This window comes from Grampus griseus (genome assembly GCF_964374135.1).
Source record: "Grampus griseus genome assembly, chromosome: X".
In the NCBI taxonomy this organism is placed as follows: Eukaryota; Metazoa; Chordata; class Mammalia; order Artiodactyla; family Delphinidae; genus Grampus; species Grampus griseus.
In genome coordinates, this window is record NC_138999.1 from 31646693 (window position 1) to 31663001 (window position 16309).

The following is a 16309-nucleotide window of genomic DNA, read 5'->3' on the forward strand; positions in this document are numbered from 1 at the left end:
TTCACTTCAACACAACTGTAAATTAGAGCTAAGATTTATTTCTGAAAATTTGCATTTCAGAAGTCCTTATGCTAGAATGAGATCTATTATGACATTGGCACAAGAAAGCCTACTCTAAATGATTGCAAACAAGCTTTTAGTCAGCTTTGCTAAAGCTTTTTTAAAATTTCTTTTTGATGAACTTCTGCTTAATGTCAAAATGGAATGTTTAATGTGAGCATAACAAAGTTCTTATGTTAGGCCTATGTTTAAACAAGATAGGAATAGTTTTTATAGCTGATGTCCTGCTACTCTTCACTATCTAGACAGATATGTATTACCAGTTGCCATCTTTGAAATAGAAATTCAGTTCAAAATTTGATTTCTAATATTGTATGTGATGAGAAGCCTGCTTGTCATGTGTATTTTCAGAATGTGATGCTGAGCAAAAGTAGTGCTATTTAAATTTGCATTTTTTCATTTAAAGTTTGGGCAGTATGTTCATGCTAACCAGCACATCACAATGGCAAAATTGAACATCTTTTCCTTTGCTCTTATCTTACTGCTATTGTGTTGCAAAGGAACACGTTCTGAAGTCACTTGTGACTTCAACCTCCAATTATATCATTCTCTGGTTGGGCGACCTTGGTAGTATACTTAACATCACTGATTATCAGGTTTCTTACATGTAAAATATAGATAGTACTTAATCTTTCCTTAACCTTAACCCAGGGTAGTTATGGGCATAAAATGGGAATATATTGAAAAGTACTCATCTAGTAAGTGCTCAACTAATGTTTATCACTCTTATTTAATATGCTAGCTCCCATTTTTTGAAATTCCCTAACATGATATGGATATATGCAAGGATTTAGGGCTTCTTTTGTCTCCACTCTCTCCTAGTTTGTCTCAATGAAAATGCCAGAGAAAGTGCTATCAAAAGCTTGGCTAAAACTGAATTTGGATCTTGCTGACCTGTTCCCACCGGTGTTGTAGACTGTGCACAGTTATAGGAGCATAAAAAACAATTAGATGCCACTGGTTTTTCAAAACAAATGTTGGCTGCTTTAACTGCCATAAAGCATTTTCATGCTCTTTTAGGTGAAAAATATGGTTTACAAAAAAAAAAAAAAAAACAGGGCCTTGAGGCACTGCAGAGAGAATGAATTGGGTTTGTTTGTATCCTCTCATCGTCTTCTGGGAGTTCCTCTTTGCTTTCACCATCTCTGCTTTCCCAGACAGCCTCTGCTCTGATGTTTCGTAAAAGCTCTAGCCACCTGCATGGTATTACCCTGGGGGGCTTGTGAACACTAGATTTGTTTTTCCTGCCCCTGACCCCAAAATCAAAATCAGTATTAACTCTAGTCTCAAGGTCTACTCAGATGATTGGCTAGAGGTAAATTCATGCACGTTAATAGATCAATGAGTGACAACAAATCCTGCATTTTCTGCCTTTACATGGGATGATCTGTCCCTTGAGTGCCAGACTAGCATTGGCCTGCAGACCAACACCTGGCATATAACAGCAGGTATCCGGTCAGTGTCAAATGGAAGAAGCAATACATTTCAAAAATAAAATTATTTCTAAAATATTTTTAAAATTGCTTAGTAGTGCAATAATAGGAGTGCAGTAAAATATGAGAACAAGGAAGATTTAAAAACGTGAAGAAAAACATAAATTTGAAAACTGCATATATTCTGTCAAACTGAAGGAAGACACTCTTGCAATTCCAGTGTTTGCCGTGGGGTCATGTGTCAGAGATATAGTTCTCCCTGGGAGTGCAAGGTAGGCCGTAGATGCTCTATTGAATATGAATTTAAGTTGCTTTCAGAAGAAGGCTCTAGTGGCTTCCCAATCCACCCATGATATTCTGGTTAAAAGCTTCATATTTGAATTTTGAATGAGTGATATATATATATATACGTATATGTATGTATACACACACACACATATATATCATTGTTATTAAGAAAATAAAACTTTCTCCCTCATTTCGCCACCTCTGTCTCTTATCCCCCCTCCTGTGTTTGTGTATGTTGTGTGTGTGTGTGTGTGTGTGTGTGTGTGTGTGTGTGTGTGTATGTATGTATCCTGCTTTACTAGTCAAAAGAATTTGTGTATTTTGTAAGGAGTTATTTATAGTAAAATGAAAATATGATTTGGCAAGTCATTGGCTTTTTGTTAAATTTATTTATCATTTATTTAATTTTTGGCTGCATTGGGTCTTCATTGCTGCGTGGGGGCTTTCTCTAGTTGTGGCGAGCGGGGGCTAGTCTTTGTTGCGGTGCTCGGGCTTCTCATTGCGGTGGCTTCTCTTGTTGCAGAGCATGGGCTCCAGGCGCGCGGGCTTCAGTAGTTGTGGCTCACGGACTCTAGAGCGCAGGCTCAGTAGTTGTGGTGCACAGGCTTAGTTGCTCCACGGCATGTGGGATCTTCCTGGACCAGGGCTCGAACCCGTGTCCCCCGCATTGGCAGGTGGATTCTTAACCACTGCGCCACCAGGGAAGCCCCCAAGTCATTGGCTTTTCTCAAGTAAAACTTTTACTGAAGAATCTCAGAGAGAGGGCTTTATTGTAAATAATTTATTCATACACTTTTTAAAAAAAATTTCAAATTCAAAGCATCCTTCAAAGAGGCTTTCTAATATGTGAGGAATTAAACATAACCTCTTGGAATTAGAAGGGTTAGAAAAACATTCAGAAATTCTGAAACTTTAAAACTATTTTTTATCTTTTAAATATTTTTTTCTTTTTTTATTGAAGTATAGTTGATTTACAATGTTGTGTTAATTTCTGCTGTACAGCAAAGTGATTCAGTTATACATATATATACATTCTTTTTTTTAATATTCTTTTCCATTTTGGTTTAACACAGGATATTGATTTTAGTTCCCTGTGCTTGCATCTGCTAACCCCAGACTCCCATTCCATTCCTCCCCACTCCCCACCCCGGCAACCACAAGTCTGTACTCTATGTCTGTGAGTGTGTTTCTTTTTCAGAGATAGGTTCATTTGTGTCATATTTCAGATTCCACATATAAGTGATATGATATGGTATTTGTCTTTCTCTTTCTGACTTCACTTAGTATGATCATCTCTAGCTCCATCCATGTTGCTGCAAATGGCATTATTTCATTCTTTTTTATGGCTGAGTAATATTCCATTGTATATATGTACCACATCTTCTTTATCCATTCGTCTGTTGGTGGGCATTTAGGTTGTTTCCATGTCTTGGTTATCGTGAATAATGCTGCTGTGAACATAAGGGTGCATGTATCTTTTTGAATTATACTTTTGTCCAGATACATGCCCAGGAGTGGGATTGCTGGATCGTATAGCAACTCTATTTTTAGTTTTTTGAGGAACATCCATACTGTTTTCCATAGTGGCTGCACCAATTTACATTCTCATCAACAGTGTAGGAAGGTTCCCTTTTCTACACACCCTCTCCAGCATTTCTTATTTGTAGACTTTTTATTGATAGCCATTCTAACCGGTGTGAGATGGTACCTCATTATAGTTTTGATTTGCATTTCTCTAATAATTATCGATGTTGAGCATTTTTTCATGTGCCTCTTGGCCATCTGTATTTAAATATTTTTTCTTAACGTGGATCTACTTCAAAAAGTTTTGTGAATACTGGTGAACGTTTCCCTCTTAACATTCTGCAGTTTTATAAAATGTGACTCCTGTTTTTATTGTGTGGATGGGGTCTAAGGATGCTTTTTAATGCTAAAATCCATTTTTATCTCATGCAGAAATTAATCATAGAAATAAGTTGAAAATAAAATGAAAAAAAACTGAGGGCTTTACATGGAGGCTTAAGAAGCCACCTTCACAGTGCAGTGAATCCAGACAAATGAGCAAACAATTATATTTGATATCAACAAAACATGCATGGCTTTATGGAACAAGAGGGGATATAGATAGAGATTTTAGATAGATAGATAGATGGATAGATAAAAGTCTTCTGGCTATTTAATATGATGGCTTCATTAATTATCCTGTATTAATTATCTTGCACATGACATTGCCTTGTGCTGGAGAGATACTCATTGGTGGCTGTGAACTTCTCTTAAACACATCCTACTTATATAGTACTTCCAATTTGGGGTGACAGTTCTCAACTTCTGTCAATATTCTGCTCAGAAGTGGTGGGTGTAATATCTGAAATACACTATATTTTTTTTAACACCTTTATTGCAGTGTAATTGATATACAATAAGTTGTACATATTCAAAGTACAATTTGAGAAGTTTTAACATGTGTACACCCATGAATCCATTGACACAATTCAAATAATATATTTTACCCCCTGAAGTTTACTTGTGTCCATTTTTAATCTTTTTGCCTCTGCTCCTCTCCTGCCCAATGCCACCATTGCCCTGGACAACCATTTATCTATTTTCTGTCACTTTATATGCAGCTTATAGCATTTTATATATATATATATATATATACACACACACACACACACACACACAGATATATATACACACGTACACTATATATATAACTATATACATATATATACTATATATACACACAATTTGTAATATTTTATATATTATACTAAATATATAATAAATATTTATAAATAATATATTTATATAAAATTATATATAAATATGAATATTTATAAATATATAATATAATTATAATATATATAATATATTGTGTATATGTGTGTTGTATATATTGTATATATGTATATATATACACACTATATATATTGTGTATATATATATTATATAATAACACATTGTACACCCTTTTTTGGTTGTTTTCTTTTGTGCATCATAGTGTTTTTGAGATCCATCCACACAGTGTATCTATCAATAGTTTATTCCTTTTATTGCTGAGTAATACTCCATGGAATGGATATACCACACTTTGTTCATCTATTTACCTATTGATGGACATTTGGGTTTTGGCATTTTTTGGTAATTACAAATAAAGCTGATATGAGCATTCATGTATACGTCTTTCTATAGGCATATACTTTCATTCCTCTTGGGTAAATCACTTATATGTTGGATGGCTGGGTAACATGGTTATTGAATTTATAACGTTTAAAGAAACTGCTAGACCGTTTCTCAAAGAGATTGTTCCTTTTTCCATTCCCACCAGCAGTGTATGAAAGTTCCACTTTCTCTACATCATTGACCATACTTAGTAGGGTTAGTCCTTTCAATTTTTTCCATTTTAATTTGTTGTAGTGCTATTATAGTGTGGTTTTAATCTGTATTTCCATAATGAATAATAAATAACGTTGAACATCTTGTGCTTGTTTGTCATCCATATGCCTTCTTAATTTAATTTTTTTTTCATGTCTTTTGCCCAGCCCCCGCATTGAGTCGTCTGTTTTCTTACTGTTGAAATCTTAGAAGTTTTTAAAAATATATTCTGGATATATTCCCTTTATCAGATATGTGCTTTATAAGTTTTTCTCCCATATGTAGTTTTCCTCTTAATTTGATTAACAGTGTCTATTAAATAGCAGAAGTTTTTATTTTTTCCAGCTTCATTGAGGTATAATTGACAAAAATTGTATATATTTAAGATGCACAATGTGATGATTTGATATACGTATACATTATGAAATAATTATAGAAGTTTTTAATTTTAATGAAATGCAGTTTATCAGTTTTTTCTTCTATGGATCAGGAAGAAGCATGCAGTTTTAATTGCAATCTAGACTATCATTGCTTGCCCCAGAAATGAAAGCATAGGTTCTTGTTAAAATTAAAATGTAATCAACCATTCTCTACAACAGAAATCTGAATCCTATAGATTTTAATAATCCTTTATAATCCTTTCCTGTTGTCTTTAGTGTCTTGATATACTCATGCCAAAATGTATTATAGAAAGAACAAACAGTATAATTCCACACACACAGAAAAATGGAGCCTTTAGGACTACCATTGGGTGCTAAACTGCTGTACATTTTATCGTTAAAAATTAAGCATTTAGAAAGAGTGGGAGACAAGAGCTCTATTTATGGCAATTGTGGCCACAGCACTGGGTTTCTTTATCTCTGTTTTTTATCAGTACATAATTTTGTTTTTCCACCTTGCCTTTTGGTCCCCTAATGAAGGGGAAATAAAACAATATATGGTCTTATATAGGGCTTTTGGGTTGTTTTACAAGTGATTGTCCAATTTCTATTTGCTATGGGATAATAAAAATGCAAAAAATGTTTAAATGGGTGTGTTGGAGGAAGAAAAATATGCGGGGTATATAAATGAACTGAAATGAGAAAGAATGGAGAAAGTGTACTTTTAATTCTTGAGAATATTTCATAGTATTTGAAATATTGATTAGGTTTCCTTATTATTCAGTGCACACGTATTAACACATATAAGGTTATCCAAATAATGGTTTTATTTAACTGAATTGTTTCCTTAGTTTTCTAATTGTTCATTGCTAGTGTACAGAAATTTACCCTTCATTCATTCATTCATTCATTCGTGAAATGAGTCTCATTTGATTATGGTATGTAATGCTTTTGATATGCTGCTGAATCCAATTTTCTAGTATTTTATTGAAAAATTTTGCATCAGTGTTCACCAGGGATATTGGATTTTAGTTTTCTTACACTGTCTTTGTCTGGCTTTTGTATCATGGCAATGCTGGCCTCCTAGAATGAGTTAGGAAGTTTTCCCTCCTCTTCAATAATTTGCAAGTGTTTGAGAAAAAATCTTATAAATTCTTCTTTAAATATTTGGTAGAATTAAACAGTGAAGCCATCTCGTGCTGGGCTTTTCTTTGTAGGGAGGGTTTTGATTACTGATTTAATCCTCTTACTAATTTTATGTCTATTGAAGTTTTCTATTATTCGTGAGTCAGTTTTAGTATATTGTGTGTTTTTAGGAAATTGTCCATTTCGTCTAAGTTATCCAATTTTTGGCACATAATTGTTTATAATATTCTCTTTACATATATATACTGCTTTTTATTTTGGTAAAAACAATAATAATGTCTTACTTTAATTTGAGTCTCCTCTCCTTTTTTCCTAGTCACTCTAGCTAATGGTCTACCACTTATGTTGATCTTTTTAAAGATCCAACTTTTGGGTTTTTTGGTTTTCTCTATTGTTTTTCTATTCTCTATATCATTTACCTCCATGCTAATCTTTATTATTTCCTTCCTTCTGCTAGTTTTGGGTTTAATTTGCTCTTCTATGAACTCTACTAGTTCGTATAGTGTACATTTAGGTTGTTGATTTGAGGTTGTTCTTTTCTTTTAACAAATTCATTCATTGCTATAAATTGCCCTCTTAGCACTGCTCTTACTGCATCCCTTAAATTTTGTATACTGTGTTTTCATTTTCAGTTGTCTCAAGATATTTTCTAATTTTCATTGTGATTTCTTCTTTGAAATATTGGTTGTTTAAGAGTATGTTAATTTCCAAATTCATAAATTTCATTCTTCTGTTATTGATTTATAATTTCTTTCCATTGTAATGAGAAAAAAATGCTTTGTACAATTTCAGTATTTTAAAATTTATTAAGATTTGCTTTGTGGCCTCACATGCGATCTCTCCTAGACATTGTTCTCTGGTCATTTGAGAAGAACGTGTACTCTGCTGTTGTTTTGTGGAATGTTCTTTGTAAGTCAGTTAGGTCTAGTCATGTTACAGTATTGTTCACCTCCTCTATTTCCATATTTGTCTTCTGTCTGGTTGTTCTGTCCATTAATGAAAGTGGGGTATTGAGGTCTCCAGCTATTATTGTAGGATTGTCTATTTCTCCTTCCAGTTTTGTCGTTTTTTGCTTCATATATTTTGGGCCTCTGTTTTTAGGTGTGTATAGGTGTATAATTTTTATATATTCTTGCTGAATTGAATCTTTTTTTTGATTTGATAATTGTTTATATTGTAAAATCACCACGATAAGTCTAGTTAACATTCATCACTACACATAATTACATTTTTTTTCTTGTAATGAGAACTTTTAAGATCTATTCTCTTAGGAACTTTCAAGTATGCAATACAGTATTATTAACTGTAGTCATCATACTGTACATTACATCCCCATGACCTATTTTTTAACTGGAAGTTTGTACCTTTTGACCCCCTTCACCCATTTCACTTATCCCACCCCCACCCCCTGCCTCTGGCAACCACCAGTCTGTTCTCTGTATCTATATATAAGCTCAGGTTTGTTTGTTTGTTTTTTGATTTTTTAGTTAATTGAATCTTTTATTAATATATAGTATCCTTATTTGTCTCTTGTAAACTTTTTGGATATCTAATAAATGAATGGTATCCAAAATATATTTTAAAGTACTAAAGATCAACAACAGTAAAATAACTCAACTTTAAAAATTGGCAAAAGATCTGGAGAGATACCTCACCAAAAAAAATATTCTGATAGCAAATAAGCATACAAAAAGATGTTCAACATCATATATCTTTAGGGAACTGCAAATTAAAACAACAATGAGATAACACTACATACGTATTAGGATGGCTAAATTCAGAAGCCCTGACAATACCAAATACTGACAAAGATGTAGAAAAATTGGAACTCTCATTCATTAATGGTGAGAATACAAAATGGTACAATGGTACAGGTGCTTTAGAAGACATTTTGGCAGTATGTTACAAAACTAAACATATTCATAACATGATCCAGAAATCACAAGCCCATTTGGTATTTACCCATATGAGTTGAAAATTTATGTCCACACAGAAATCTACACATGAATGTTTATAACAGTTTTATTCATGATTGCCAAAATGTGGAGGCAACCATGATGTCCTACAGTAGGTGAATGGATAAATAGTGGTATATCCATACAATTGGATATTTTTCAGTGATAAAAAATAAATGACAAAAAGACAGGAGGAAGCTTAAATGCATGTTGCTTAGTGAAAGAAGCCAATCCGAAAAGGCCATCTATACAACATTCTGAAAAAGATCAGTGGTTGCCAGTCCTTTGGGGAGGTTGGGAGGGAGGGATGAATGAGTGGGGTACAGGGGATTTTGGGGGATATGAAACTATTCTCCATGATACTGTAATGGTAGATAGATGAAGTTTTACATTTGTCAAAGCCATAGGATGCATAACACAAAGAGTGAACCAGAATGTAAGCTATGGACTTAAGTTAATAATGATGTATTGTTATTGACTCATCACTTATAAGTAATGTACCACCTAATGCAGGATGTTTATAATAGGGGAAACTAAAGGAGGTATATGGGAACTCTCTGTACTTTACACTCATTTTTTTGTAAACCTAAAACTGTTTGAAAAATAAAATATATTAATTCAACAAAGAGTATGGACTTTAAATCACAATGCTCATGTTCAAATTCCAGCTGTATTATTACAAGCTGATTGACCTTGAGCAAGCTACTGAACTTTCTTGTGTCACAGTTGCGTTTCTTTAGAATGAGGATAATAATAGGACTAATTTCATAGGTATGTTTTGGAAAAATTTGTCAATTTTTGTAAATCCCTAGAACAATGCCTGACATACAGTAAGTCCTACATAAGCATGAACTACAGTCATTTAATCCTCAAAACTACTAGCACCATTTTAAAAATGAGATAAGTAACATGTTCAAGGCTAAGTTAGCTGTAGGAAAACAAGAATTTGAATCCTCATTCTGTCAGAAGCCTGTGTTCTTTCCACTAGATACCCTGTCTTTCCACAATGTGTTTGTGAGCATATACCAAGCTCCTATGTAAACTAAGAAAGCCATGTTTATAGTAGGACCTGAAATTTAACCTGTAACTTAAGTGACTGTCATATTTCAAAATAAAGGAATTGAAAATGATAAGATAGTAGTGACATCAGCAAGATGGCAGAGTAGAAGATCCACCAATTGTATCCCTCTTCAGCACAGGCATTTGGAAGCCATCCAAGGACAAAAGTGCCATTGTGGGAGCTTTGCGATCCAGGTAGGAGTCTATGAAACCTTGGTGGAGTCCAAAACCGAGGAGGGCCATTTTGAAAAGGCAGGCTCATGCTCAGATGGCGGACTTGCCAACTGTGGTCCTGGCTACAACCAGGAAACAGCCCCGTGGACTGTTACAGTCCCATTTGACTTTGGGCCTGCCATCAGCACTATCTGCTGAATTCAGTCCCATGTGTGGACCCTGAAGTGGCCCATGACCCAGCTTCAGCCCCTCTTAGCCATGATTTCTACCCATTTGGGGACCAGGTGGAAGACACACCTGTCTGCGCCCCTGTGACAGGCCTTCCAACTTTGTTCCAACTGCAGATCCTGAAATGACCCTGTAACGTAGCTCCAGCTACTCTCAGCCATGGTCTGGGAACACTCCTACCGTGAGACAAGCTTGTCCATGCCCCAGAGGTAGGCCCACTGACTATGTTCTGTCTGTACATCTGGAAGCATTCCTATAATCCGGCTCCAGCCCCTCACAGCTGCAGTCTGGGAGCAGTTCTGCCTGCCCAGGGACCTAGTGTCTTAACCACTGATATCTGTTAAAGTGATCCTATTTAGAATAGGGTCTTTGCAGATATAATCAAATTAAGATGAGGTCATGCTGAATTAGGGTGGGCCCTGAACCAATATGACTGTTGTCCTTATAAGAAGAGGAAAATAGACATGGATAGATATGGGAGAAAACACCATGCAAAGGTGAAGGAAGAGACTGGAGTGATACGTCTACAAGCCAAGGAATGCCAAGGATTGCTGGCAAACAGCAGAAACTAGGAGAGGGGCATGGAACAGATCTCCCTCAGAATTTCCAGAAGGAACCAACTCTGCTGGCGCCTGGATTTCAAACATCTAGCCTCCAGAACTGTGAGAAAAGAAATTTCTGTCCAAATGCCAACTCATATTTGTATATATCTTTTAAACACACACACACAAAAATACACACACACACAGTCCCCCACACACACAATGGGCCATATGAGACATAAAACTCTGTAAGTGGCTGCTTTCACTCAAATTATCATGGATGTATTTTCAGTGCGGTTTTCATAGGTTTTTCTTTTGACTAGATGAACAATAATCCAAATAAATGTTTATCTGAATTCATGTAACTAGTCATGCATAGGTGGAAATCAAGTTCCTCTTTTTTTTTTTATTTTGTAATTACCGATAATATTGCAACAGCATCTTTGTAAAGAACTCTGCTAGTTTACCTATGGGGTAAGATTTCAGATATAAGGTATTTATAGCATAAAAAAACAGAACTGACATGTCAAAGGAGATGTGCAACAACTTGGTGGATGTTGAAAAATTACCCCCCAAAATATGTAGTACCAATTTTTACTCTTACCAGCAGTATCTGAGATGGGGGTTGTTACTGAGCAGTCTCATCAAAAATTAATGTTATCAAAAGTGTTAAAAGTTATCAATTTGAAAGAGCGATACATTTTTTTCTTTTAATTCCTGGGCTTTTTTGGGGGGGATAAGATTTTTGAATCTATATTCCTATGTGTTATCTCTATTAAATTTTGGTATGTGTTATTTTAGCTTTAAACATTGAACTGTGGGACTTCTCTGGCAGTCCAGTGGTTAAGACCTTGCCTTCCAATGCAGGGGGTGAGGGTTCAATTCCTGGTCGGGAAGCTAAAATCCCACATGCCTCGTGGCCAAAACACCGAAACATAAAACAGAAGCAATATTGTAACAAATTCAATAAAGACTTTAAGAACGGTCCACATCAAAAAAATCTTTAAAAACGAAAAAAAACTGAACTGTAACTTTATCTCCTATTTGTCTTTATCTTTAATTATCTCTAAAAATTTAAATATCATGACAATATTTTATTCTTTGACAATTTGAAAGTCATTGATTAAACCTGCTTAGATTGGTGCCAAGATACCACTTTGAGTTTTTTTTAATGTATTTATTTTATGCCTTGAATCATTTTTGTGATTTATGTTGGGTATTTCATCCTGATGTTGGTACTAAGCCTAACATGGTATTACGCAGTGTGTGCGTGTGTGTGTGTGTGTGTACACAAAAACATATAAAAATACATAGATTTACACATACACATTCGATGGAGAGAAGGCTTTTTGGAAGTTGGGTGTTATTACACCATGTTTCAGAGGGAGAATTGAAGATGCAGAAGGGAGTGGGGAATGTTACAGTAGCCAGATCCTTGCGTAGACTAGAGTAGATGGGATCCAGTGCACAGGTCCAAGGGCTGGTCCCAGGTAAAAGTGTATCAATCATTCTTACAAGAGGAAAGCCAGAGGATGAGGTCACCATTGTGGAAGGATTGTTCAATGTGGTGGTGGGACTGTGAAGGAATTCTTTCTTGGAAGTGTCCAGTTTCTTAGTGAAATAGAAACAAGATAATCAGCTAGGAATGAGGAGGGAGAAGGAAGTATTGGAAATTGAAGGGGAAAGAAGATTTGAACCATCCTCTAAACATGGATAGTAAGACTGTGAATATAGCAAGCTGTTATTGAGATATCAGGGCCAATTTCTGAATTATTTCCATATGTATGTTAGCTTCAATTTAAGAGTTAATACCAATCTTTTATAAGTCAATTTTAGTATAACAAAAATTCCAGATAAAGAGTGCCAATTTTTGACACTAACAGTTTTTTGTAACAGAATTTAGCATTTTACATATTAAATGTTTAAAGGAAAGTTCATGCTTAGAATATTGTATTAAACAAAGTATTTTAATGAGGTAATAAATGAGTGTTAAAAATGACTTAAGAAGAAAATATGTAAGAATACTCACCCAAGACCAGTACGTTTTCTGAAAGCTGTTACAGTTCTATTATTTGCTGCATTTTCTTAATTACTATGAGAAAGCAGTTTAAAAATTACCATTTTAATGGACATTTAAAAATATTTCCTTGAACTTTCCATTAAGTTGTTCTGTTTAATTGTTAGTTTAGAAAACGAAACACTGGTTAATCTGACATCTTGCGCCTATGTGTTGTAGGTACAATTTCGTTTTCCGTTAAAAGCAGGAAAAATGGTGATTCTCAGGAAGACTCAAATGAAGATAAAGATAGAGATCTAATACCCTCCTTTGAGAAGTCATTATTGGAACCATCTGACAAGTTTGATGAGGAAAAACCAGGTAAATTTATTATTATGGAGAGTTTCATGATCAATTTTTATAAACCCTCATCATTTACTTATAAATCAATAGATACTTTACTTTCATAATACGTATACAAATGTGTATTTCATATATCATCTGTAAGAATTGTATTATTTCAGGATTAACTTGATTTAGTTTACTTTCTGGATTTGTACTGCTATTAAAATTAGTAGATTATAATACTTCAGCTTGAAGGCTGCCTAATCTTTCATAAGTGAAAAACTTTACAAATATTTCTGTTACTAAACAAAAAATTTCAGTCAATTTCTAATAAAATGTTAATAAGTATATTATTTTAACAATGTAATGTGTTCTCCTTTTCTAAATATAGGAGATGATAGCAATCTCCCTCATATGCAAAAGAAAGCAAATGCTATTATTTCTCTTTCCCTTATTATAAAGTTTTATTTGAATGTTGTTAAACATCATATCGTTTCAGTAGAAATTCAAAGGAAAATGAGAGTATGGAGAGTTGGAATAGATAGGGCAGATTTCTTAGAGAGTGGGTAAATGAGTTCTCTTACGGGTGAGTAGCAGGGATGGAAGAGGGCAATAGAGAAGAGTGGGTCAACAGGGGCAAAGTTCTAGAAACAGAGGTGTACCAAAGAAGAAATCTTTATTGAATGAATTTCTGTTTAATCAGGATTCTTCAGAGAAACAGATACCACTATAATATAATATAATATAATATAACATAATATAACATAATGTAATACAACACAATATAATGCAATACAATATAATATAGTACAATATAATACAATAACCTATATCTATAGAGAGACATTTTAAGGAATTGGCTAACATAACTATGGAGACTGGCAAGTCCAAAATCTGTAGGGCAAGCGAGCAGGGTAGACAGTTAGGTAAGAGTTGCTGTTGCAGTCATGAGTCCAGATTCCCCAGGGCAGACTGGGCAGGCTACAAGCTCAAGCAGGTTTTCCATGTTTCACACTTGGCTAAGAATTGCTTCTCCTTCAGGTCACTTCAGTCTTTGCTCTTAGGGCCTCCAACTGACTGGAGTTGGCCCATTCACATTAAGCAGAGTATTCTGCTTTACTCAAAGTCTACCAATTAAAGTATTCACATATTTTTTAAAAAAAATACCTTCCCAGCAACATTTAGATTGGTGTGTAATCAAACAACTGGACACCATAGTCCAGCCAAGTTGACACATAAAATGTACCATCACAGAATACGTGAATTAAGAGTGATATTTAGGCACTATTCAAAATAGTTTGGGAAGGGAAGAGCAGTTGGAGCAAAAGCTAGGCCACTGCAACAGCTAACTGGGTTTGAAGTGAAGAGGAGAATGTCTTTTAGGGTGGTGATGGGGAGAGAGAAATACCATGAAAGGTGGAAAACATTTCAGAGACTAGCATTAGATGACTCTCTTGAGAGAGAAGACAGGAAGTGAGAATTGATTCCAAAAAATAACAAGTTTTCTTTGTATCTTGTTTGTATCTTGGGGATCTTATCTAAGGGGCACACAAGGGGAAGGCACGAGAGGCAGGGGAAAGTGCTTCTCAAAGACTACTGATTAAAGTGTTCTTTGCAGGGGAGGTTGGAGGAGTCATGTTAGGAATTATATCTACTTGTGACTATGTGGGCTGTTAAAATTTTTTAAAATTAAGTTTCAATTATTCAACATAATAAATCATATAAGAAACATTCTTATATTAAAATGTTTGTGCATATCATCGATTATTTTATTCCAACAAATTTCTTAGAATGAAATCATTGGCTCGAAGGGGATAAGCAATTCTTAAACATTTTAAACATGTTAAAGCACTCTTCAAATTTCCATTATAATGTATAATATTATCTCTTTCAACCTGACCCTCATTAAAGCTGGGTGTTACCATTATTTTTCATATTTCCCTATTTGGAAGATTAGAAAATTCTTATTTAGTTGTTTTCATTTCTTTCTCTCCCAGCGTTACTGAAGTACAACTGAGTATTAAAAATTGTACATATTTCAGGTGGCCAGCTTGATTAGATATACGTATACATTGTGAAATAATCACCACAATCAACCTAATTAACATATTATCATCTCACATAGTTACCACTTTTTCATGGAAGAAGGTAAAGACACTTAACGATCTACCTTCTAACTGAATATTGTTAAAATGTCCCTGCTATCCAAAGTGATCTATATTCAATGTAATGACCTATCACAATCCCAATGGCATATTTAAAAATATTTAATTTTTAGAGCAGTTTTAGGTCCACAGCAAAACTGAGAGGAAGGTTCAGAGTTTTCCCATATACATCCTGCCCTAACACATGGATTGTCTCCCCCATCGTTAATATCCCCCAGCAAAGTGGTACATGTGTCACAGTTAATAAGCCTGTATAGACACACACACACACACACACACACACACACACACACACACACACACACACACACACACACACAAGATCTACCTTCTAAGCAAATTTCAAGTATACACTACCACCCTATTAACTATAATTACCTTGCTGTACATTAGATCTACAGAACTTACTCATTTTGCATAACTGAAATTTCCCTAATTGAAAAGAAATGTACTACTGAGCAATCAGTAAGAAAAAGACCAAAGTATTACAGGGAATGGAAGGGTTAATTCTGTTTGAGTAGGAATATGGGAAGGCCTGTCTGAAGAACTGCGGATACCTGTAGATACATTTTTCCTAGCTCTTAATCTATCTTGCAACCTGTCATCACACAGCTTAGGTTTTTTTAAATAAAATGATCAGTGATATGCACAAATATTTTAATATAAGAATTTTTATATGATTTATTATGTTGAATAATTGAAACTTAATTTTTAAATTTGATTAATTTTTTTTTCTTGGCTGCATTGGGTCTTTGTTGTTGCACACAGGCTTTCTCTAGTTGCGGCGAGGCGGGGCTACTCTTGGTTGTGGTGCACGGGCTTCTCATTGTGGTGGCTTCTCTTGTTGCAGAGCACGGGCTCTAGGCACACAGGCTTCAGTAGCTGTGGCACATGGGCTCAGTAGTTGTGGCTCGCGGGCTCTAGAGCACAGGCTCAGTAGTTGTGGCGCACGGGCTTAGTTGCTCCGCAGCATGTAGGATCTTCCCAGGCCAGAGCTCGACCTGTGTCCCCTGCATTGGCAGGCGGATTCTAAACCACTGCGACACCAGGGAAGTCTCGATTTAAAATGTTTTTGAATAAGTATTACCTGCCCATAATTTTTTTTCCATTTTTATTGAAAAATAATTGTCATACATCACTGTATAAGTTTAAGGTGTACAGCT

The 16309-nt window shown here is 34.9% G+C and overlaps 1 protein-coding gene across 1 annotated transcript in view; it reads left to right on the forward strand.

Annotated features, from left to right (window-relative positions):
• CFAP47 (cilia and flagella associated protein 47) overlaps positions 1-16309 on the forward strand; it is a gene marked incomplete at both ends in the record, with an annotated part of 513170 nt that overhangs the window by 381627 nt on the left and 115234 nt on the right. The window contains 1 exon segment of the mRNA XM_082682021.1: positions 12877-13017. Coding sequence (XP_082538147.1) covers positions 12877-13017 — 141 coding nt within the window.